This window comes from Cicer arietinum, chromosome 4, assembly GCF_000331145.2.
Source record: "Cicer arietinum cultivar CDC Frontier isolate Library 1 chromosome 4, Cicar.CDCFrontier_v2.0, whole genome shotgun sequence".
NCBI classification, from domain to species: Eukaryota; Viridiplantae; Streptophyta; class Magnoliopsida; order Fabales; family Fabaceae; genus Cicer; species Cicer arietinum.
Genome location: NC_021163.2, coordinates 59,257,725 through 59,266,746, shown reverse-complemented (window position 1 = coordinate 59,266,746; position 9,022 = coordinate 59,257,725). Strand labels below are relative to the sequence as shown.

Below are 9,022 nucleotides of genomic sequence, written 5' to 3'. Positions count from 1 at the left end.
TATATAAAGTCTTCTATAATTGAGAGTAATTTAATTTGATATTGAATTTCCTATCTTTGTATTTAGAAGTTGGTCATTTAATCATTCAACGATTTTTAATGAATTTAATGGCCAACCTCTAATTGTATATTAGGAGAGAATTTTAAATTAAGAGAAATGGAGAATGAAAAAAAGATTTTAATGTTTTAACATTTAACCTAATTATTATATTATTTTGGAGAAGAAACAAAGATAGAAGAAAATAGAATCATTCGTGTTTTGTAGTATTCCCTCTATTTATTTTTATAAGATACAATTAAGTAAACAAAATTTATATATTTTATCTATAATATAGAACAAAATATTTAATTCATAGTGTGAATTAAATACATAAATTTATCTTTTAAAAAAAACATAAATTGTCTCTTACTAAAAAACATTCAATAAAATATTAAGTAAAAGATGTCTTTTATTTTATTAAATAAGAAGTGTACTACGAAAAAAAAAAAGAGAAGATTTTGATTTTGTAAACTACGAAGTAAATTACAATTTAAAACTTTAAATTTAGATTTGTGGTACCTGACTAAAGTGCAATCAATACATTTAAATATTATAGTTAAAATCAAATGATCCGAATTTTCAAATTAAATTTTAATTATATTCTTATTTAAATTTCAAACTGAAAATTTGAACTGTTTCATCTAAATGTATGTGACCATGTCTTTGACTGCATGCTTACTGCAGCCAATTTGAATCTAAAAGTTAACAAAAAAATTTGACACATGTCACCACATTAGAGAATTTTTGTTTCCGGATTATGGAAAAGCCAAATCAATACAAAGGTTTCATAAGTGTGATTGCAAGACATGATTTGATTGGTTACAAGAAACATAAAGTATGAGTTTCTAAAAGCATGGGCCCACCTGTTAACATTCCCATGGATTATTAGCACATCTCAAAAGGTAAGAGAATTAAACGTGCCTATTGTTTTGATGATTATATGTTTGAACCAAAAGCAATTTTAGAGTTAATTTGAAATATTTAATCAATTTTCTTATATAAACTAGTGTACAAATTACATTATTTTTTTATGAGATACAAATTACAATATTATATATTCTTTTTCACGTTATTATTAAAATATAAAATATAAATTTCATCTTACCACTTATGAAATAAAGTATATGTATTGTATTACATAAACTTTCAAATTAGTAGACAACTTGAAAATATTAATAGACAATATACATATTCGTGTTTGACGAACAATTGTAAAATTATAAGTAAAATTTAAAAAAAATGATTTTACTTTAAAAGATTTTGTATAATGTTAATTGGAGATTCTTTTATTGAATTTTAGTTGGAGATTGAAAAAAAAAATAGATTTTTATGTTAGGCAAAATTTGATATTTCTATTATATAGTGTATTTTGAACAAACGGATATATTAAATGTTTTTAAAAAGAAAATTGAGTAGATCGAAAATAAGAGTTTAAGTATAGGGTTTTGGTTAAAGTGAAAATGATAATATTGATTTAATTGTATAACTTTGAATTACCAAATGACTTAGTTAGATCCTAAATATATAGTAATCTCCCTCAAAAGAAATAGAATAGTAATTAGTAGTCAAGTTAAGAAAAAATAAAATAGATACATATGTTTGAAGTTCTGAAAAAATTTGGCTTTTGAAATGGCTAATAGAATCAGAGTGTGAAATGTACCAAAAACATGGGGAGTAATTAAAAGTGGATAACCTCAACCAGAATAATTATTTGTCACCCAATCACAATATGGCTATGAAAGGGACAACAAATCTAATAACATGTGTATATGTCAGAGAAAGAGAAGGTTGACTCAGTGAAAAGAAACCCACAGCCAACAGCTTTGTAACTTTTCATATTATGAATAAATACAAAATATTATTAAAAATAGCATAAATTTTTCTTTAGCTTAGTTTTGCTACATTGTCTTCTACTGAAATAAATATTTCCCTCTCTTAATATTGAATTTGGATTAGGTGCAATAACATTACATGTGTTTATATGATTTTAGTAGGTTGATTAAGATGAGACGGTAAAAATTGTGTGATTATATGTAATTATAAGAATTGTGAGCACATTTAATCTAATTTTTTTAATATTTAATGTAATAACTTGATGTTTATGAGAAAAAAATAATTTAATTTATATACAGTTATACATTAATGGTATAAATAAATTTTATCATTTACAATCGTTAAATTATTAAAAATATTTAATTTTTATTATAACTATGTTTAAAATTATACTTGTAAATTATGATAATTTATACCATGTGTATGACAATCAAACAAAAAAATTAATAACTTGATAATGCGTTGTTTAAACTTTAATGTATAAAGGACGCATGGATGGAGTAGGAGATTTCTAGCTAAGAAGTTTCTTGTATATATTTTTTACTTGGAAATATGTTTTTTTTGAAAAAGGCCAAAAAATTCACTTGCAAATATAGAATGTTTTCTTAGTAGTGGGTTTCTCTACTTTCAAATAAAATACAAAATCTTCTCATTTTAATTATTTTTTGGTTTTTTTATAAATTAAAATGTAAGATTGGAGGAAGTACAACTCAAACAAAATCATAGAGAACTATTAATGTTATTGAATATTTACATATAATTTACGAAGTATGAAATTGCATATTTAAATTCAAGTCACATCAGAAAGTAAACAAAATATTCTACAATCTATTGCAGCTGCAGGTGGATTTTTTAATTTTCTATTGATAATCGGAAAATGGCCACCACGTATTCGTTTGGATAAGGATATATTTATGAAAAAATTGGATTACTTTTTTTGTTTTTTACGCATGGGACATTATTGTTAAGCCTGAGTACATTATTGTTAAGAATGAAGATGAGATAGGGTTCACGTGAGGTGGATGGTGAAAGGTAAGTAGTGGTCACTGCTCACTGGTCACTGGCTTAGCCTTGGTTTCCACATGCTTCCTGCGGATGTGACAACGAAATCTAAGCCATCTAGCCTCACATAATTTGATTTTCTATTTGGTCCCATCAATAATTTCTCAAACTATCGTCAAATACTTCCTTTTTATTTCAAAGAAACAAAATAGTTAACTCAAAAATAGATTGGTTTAACAGATAAGACGATAAATATAAATCTTTTTTAATATTAAAATATTCTCTATCTTTAAATGTGATATTATGTTTTTACTCTATAATAATTATAAAGTTTTTATTTTATAAAGTTCTTAAAAAAGAATGCCCGGTCCATATAAAGATGAAATTTGTCTATATTTAACTCCTCTTTAGAATTGCATTTTTTATTTATTAATTTATACTATGTAATAAAAACATACAAGTATTTACATTTCGACAAATCCAATAGAAGAGAGTTCGGTTGGGTTGATTTTTGGACTGTATATCATGCATAGAAGTGGGATTTCAGTAGCGTGTATAAATATGTTAAATATATTTTGAAAATTTAAGTTTTTTATACTTGAAGTGCTTGGTTTTAAACTCTTAAATTTTTTTACTTTTAGTGTTTTTTTCAGTTTCTTCTGTTTTTTGAACTATATATCATGCATAGAGGCATCCCGATGTTCCCTAGGTTTCTTTCTCAAAAATATTAGATTTTTAAACACATTGTTTTTAAGAAATAAAAGTATAAAATAAATTTTGAATTCTGACTATAGTTTTCCTTTAAAAGAGTTCAATAATTAAGTCAACAAACATGATTCATACAATCTTTTAGCATATAGTAGTAATAGATTAATTCATCCATAAAATATCTACATCTTAAAACCTACAAACCAAATCAAACCAACATATCTTAAAACCTATGAACCAAAACAGACCTACATCAATAGCACCAGTGGTTCCTGTCCTAGTATCCATCGCGATCCTCAACTATATTCTTTATATGACACAACATATCAAGCTTGTTTGTAGTGAAAGTCATCTATGGTGGAGTATACCAGACCATCGTCTCCAAGAGTCTTCAGCGACAACCTGGCATCATGAACAGCTGAGTTAAATCATAAACAAATGCTTTGCATACCCATAACAAGAGAATTAAATATAAAAAATAAGAAAACTGACATGATCTTGTCCAATGGAAGCTTGAGCTCTTTTGATAGTTCATTAACATGTATTCCCCGTTCATCTGACCTGCAATTTAAAACCAATTTCAACATCTTTCAGCATCCATCTAAATTCGCATAAGTAAATATTGTTGAAAGATGAGAGATTTAGTAATCCTACTTGAAATCATTAATGGAAGGTAACAAATACAGCTAAACATTTCTTTTGAAGTTAATAACTTACATATCTGAATGCTGTTGCAGATACTCAATAACTAATTTATCACAGTCCTTGAGTCCATCAGTGCTATATTGTGCATATCCCGGATTTGATGATGGTGTCTGGGAACTATTTATTGCATTTTTGACAGGCGTGTTAAAAGACGAGTTTGAGGGAGTTTGGGCAGAAGTGATTCCTTCCATCTATAGTCCAAAAAACAAAAGCAAGGCATTATGTTAATTATCAAGTTTGCCAACTTAAGCAAGGTGCACGAGCTGAAAACATGTCAAAATGCAATAGTCAGTACTTCCAATGATCTTATAAATGGGTTATAAACAATTCTTAATTTATGAAATTCCTGAAAGTTTATGCAGTATTAACTGCCATCAATTATCATACAATGATCTAACAGAAAATAGTCTGTTAAAATGTGTACCTTTAGCTTGGTGCGGAGGTGGTTATGTATACAATCAATAAAGTGAAAAGAGATCTCATCAAAATTTGTCACGGGCCTGAAACGCCAAAAATATGAAATAAACATGAATGACGATTAAAACAGCCAATATAATGTAATCTAGTAAGTAACTTCAGAATATCGTCAATCAAGTACATCCATCATCACTTTATTAGGATTTTTTTTAGTATACAAATGCTAACTCCATAAATGCAACAAGAACAGGATAGAACAGTGATTAACTTATAAGAATATCATGAAAATAGTTCCATTAGAATTAAAATTAATTAGAAAGAAGCTATGCGACAAACAATTTATAATAACTAAGTACATCTCTCTCTAACAGATCAAACAACTATGTGCCGATTGAAGTTCTTGTAGGGATTAAATACTCATGTCTTCAAAGTTATAAATATTAGGTCAGTTAAGGCTACACTTAGGTTAACTAGCAAATTAAACTAGCGATTGTGCAAAAGCATATAATCTGACAGCAGGCTAAATAATGCAAACATGATCCACGTATTCTGTAAGGTGTAATGTTTTACAGTGCATTGTCAAAGTTCATTGAGACTGACTGCAAATGAAAAACAGAGAAAATTACATTCTGATAAAAACTTCAGAGGTAGATAATTTTTTAGTGACCACCAGACAGTAATAAAACTTTTCAAAACCAAGCAAACCTCAGCTAACAAGCTTGCAGATATATCTTTGGGATTGTTATGATCATGGGATTTTATAAGAGATAATACAGAGCACAAAATGATAAGTTTATATGTTAAAGTTAAATAAATAGATTTTATGCATTTATATATTTACTCTACTTAAGGGTAGTTTAGTCTTTTATTGCGCATATATTTACTCTAACTCTTTGTATTCCCTAATTTGATTTTTTGCAATACTATTGAATCCTTGCAGAGCTTGGCTCCTTTTATTCTCTCCTCCTCTTTTCTATATGCATTAACACTTTTATTGAGAACTAGGAGAGAAATCTCTCCTCCAAGGGTTTACTTTTCACAATAGAGAATACTCTATTCACATTTACAAATATTCAATGATATCTCTCTAACTCCCTAACCTGCCTATTTATACAAATAGCCGTATAACAACCTCAACTAACTAACTAACTCTACTCATCTAAGTCCTAACAATACACCCCTCCTTATTCTTCTAAGGGAATCTCCACAACTACCGTGATTTACCACAATTTGGTGGTTTTGATGGCAGACACATGACTAGTATGCAAGAATCCTCTTTTTCCTTAGTTGCTGTGAACCCATCTCTATTGTGTCGATTATCATCTGGTGGTTCTTTTGTGTTCACATTGGCTTTCTTCCATGTTCTTGCTGTTGTTCACCTCCAATTTCTTTTTTTCCACTGTCATTCTTCCCTGTTTCCTTCACCTCATCTTGGCTACCAAGAAAAGGGTTCTTGCAACCTTTTCTTTGGGTTGCATTCTGCCTCTATACGATCTTTGTTACCGCTGTCATCGGCACTGTGGCTGCATCAACTTTTCTAATTATTTCAGACACATGGATTGAATCAGTGCCGTGCATTTCTTGTGTCTTCTCTAGTGTCTCCACCAATGGCTCCACTTCTCCTATGAAGGTTTTTTTCTCCACAGTTGCTGGTCTCTCTGCCTTGTAATTATTGTTTCTTCCTACAAACCTTCTGATAGACCTGTGGAAAATGATTCCCATTTGGAATTTGGGCTTTCTTGATTCCAAGAAATGAACCAAAACATTGTCAAATCATCCAAGCTCATGAACGCTCATTGTATCTTGTCAAACCCATGAATTTCATACTTCACAAAGAACCTTTCAGCCCTTGCAAGCCGCCCAATGGGGTCATCCCTGACAACGTTGGCAACTTCACCATTTGTGCGGCTTCCATCTCCTTGAACACTGGCACTTCTCAAAAATCCGGCGAGTCAGACCGATTGTTAGGAACCCAAAAATTGGATTCCTAAGAAAAAACACTTTTGTTGAGAACTAGGAGAGAAATATCTCCTCTAAGGGTTTCCCTCACAATAGAGAATACTCTATTCACAATTACAAATATTCAATGATATCTCTCAAAACTCCCTAACCTCCCTATTTATACAAATAGCCGTATAACAACCTCAACTAACTTACTAGCTCTACTCATCTAAGTCCTAACAATAACGAATCTTAATAAAATAGAAAGGATTAATGGAAGAAACAAATATCTAACAAGAACCTACAATACACCCCATCATTGAAACCTCTTAAAACGGCTTAAAAACATATACTAGAGGCAAATGCAATGCCACAAATTACCCAAGATGGATACTGGTAATAGCTCCCAAGCTCATAATCAAACCCACAAAGCAAAAGCTCAACAACAGAAGAAATTAAGTGGTGGTGCTGTGAATCATCCGTAAACAGGGTGATATTCAATTGTATTTGATGGTTGTATGGTTGTAAGCCTTTGGCTGAACTGCCATAGAGTCTGTCTTGTCTATAGTTTTGCCTCCACGGAAGGAAGTATTGAACAACCATGTTTCAGTTAATGGTGCATGTTGTATAGCCTATAATTTAAAATAATCCAGATAAGACTTAACTTAAATATGGAACACTCGAATAATCAGGTGAAAGGAATGGCCTACCTATCCCCAACCATATATGATCAAGCACCCCAAAAGTTGGACACTGGTGCACACTCCAAAATCCCCAAACATATTCTAGAACTTATGAATCCAAATTACAATTATATAGCTTATGTGATAATGCAAAACTTCCTTGAACTAATGCTGAAAGGCTAATATATGTTATCAAAGATTCAGGCAACATGCTAATTAACTGAAACTAAAAGGAAATAAACAGCTGTGGCAGAATTGACTAAAAAAAAGGTCTGGAAAACATGCCTGACAGAAAAGGCAACAAGTTGCCTTACACCTTGAAAGCTTTTCAAGTGCCCATAAACACGAACATACATGCCATTCCTATCATTAAATAATTAGAGAATGTGAGAAATATCACAACCCCAGACATGGAGATCAATATATCATCGGCATCCACAGTTAACTTACAATATTTCTTCCATTTCCTTTGTGTCGAAAGTCTCATTGACCCTAATTAAACAACCAAAATGAAATTCAATGTACTTTCTACAACACAAGTTAAGAAATTTCTCCAAAATAAATTTTAAATAATCAGCACATTATTGAGCACACAGAAAGTACCATCTTCGACATTTGATCCGTCCAGTTCCATCATCCAAAACAAAATTAACATCAGTTTCCCTCACAGTTTTCTCATACACCATTCCAACCAACGTCACCTGAACCAAAAATACATAAAATGAATTCTGTAAGAAGTATAACAGTATATAACAAAGTTATGTAAGAATTCCTTCTTTCGAAATTAATTTATATTTTATATAAAATCAACTTATTAAGAGAAATAACCACTTCTCAAAATACTTATCTGCTTGTTTCAACTTTTGAAAATTAAGAGTATTTCAAAATCTGACATCTAATAATAATCTGATTATAGTGAAAAGTTAGTTTTAGTAGGTTTAAAAAAATAATCAGATTACAATATGTGTGGTATGTGAGAAGGAATATTTAAAAAGGTAATTTTTTTTATTATTAACACAAAAGATAACTTCAAATTAACGTAAAAATCTCTGACAAAATCATCGTGAGATAATTTTATATAAACAGCATTATCTTAAAACCTAAGCAGCGTGATAGTACTATCACTGATCCACGAAAAATATAAGTGGAAGAAAAAAAACAATAGTTCACTAGTCTCGTGTCACAACCAGTATCTTAACAAATTAAGCAATTATAAGCACAGAAATAATTTCAATTAAGAAAGAACGAAACGTACATTGGTTAGATCTACACCGTTAATTGCGAAATTGGACTTTTCATCACCCGAATGAGATGCTTCGCTTATCTGCTTCACTGTAACTGGAACCAAACCCTGACTATCGCGGCTCTTCATCGAATAAAAAAAGCAACAAAAACACAAAACTCAGTGAAAGTGGAGATTGGAAAATTACGGACGAAAAATAGGCGACATGAGAAAGATAGCTTACTTTAGTCGGTGCTGGAGAAGAATCGTTGGCCTGTGAGGACATGAATCCGCCGCCGGAGAAGGCGGATGCATCGAATTGGGAGCTGGAAAACATCTGGGAAACCCTAGAAAATGAAATCGATAAACGAGAGATAGATAACTGAAGTGAAAACGATCTGAGAGAAATGGAAAAAAAGTATATATATTAAGTAGTAATGGGGATAGTGGTGTTAATTACTGTTTCCCGCCA

The 9,022-nt window shown here is 30.4% G+C and overlaps 1 protein-coding gene across 1 annotated transcript; it reads right to left on the bottom strand.

Moving 5' to 3' along the window:
- Positions 1–3,692: 3,692 nt before the first annotated feature.
- LOC101488975 (replication protein A 32 kDa subunit A) lies at positions 3,693–9,016 on the bottom strand. Its single transcript, XM_004498531.4, has 9 exons — positions 8,795–9,016; positions 8,584–8,694; positions 7,932–8,029; positions 7,779–7,820; positions 7,614–7,691; positions 4,712–4,787; positions 4,300–4,478; positions 4,075–4,143; positions 3,693–3,984 (listed from the first exon to the last, which is right to left on the bottom strand). Exons 1-9 carry the CDS (start codon positions 8,885–8,887, stop codon positions 3,909–3,911), a joined length of 822 nt encoding a protein of 273 aa, XP_004498588.1. The 5' UTR covers positions 8,888–9,016; the 3' UTR covers positions 3,693–3,908.
- Between the last annotated feature and the right edge of the window lie 6 nt (positions 9,017–9,022).

What these genes read in the sequence shown, in the direction of transcription:
- LOC101488975 (XM_004498531.4), bottom strand. Translation starts at nt 8,887, where the DNA reads ATGTTTTCCAGCTCCCAATTCGATGCATCCGCCTTCTCCGGCGGCGGA. An exon ending in CGGATCAAATGTCGAAGATG is followed by an intron (nt 7,821 to 7,931) that starts GTACTTTCTGTG and finishes TTGTTTAATTAG; the next exon opens with GGTCAATGAGACTTTCGACA. An exon ending in AAGGAAATGGAAGAAATATT is followed by an intron (nt 7,692 to 7,778) that starts GTAAGTTAACTG and finishes ATTTAATGATAG; the next exon opens with GAATGGCATGTATGTTCGTG.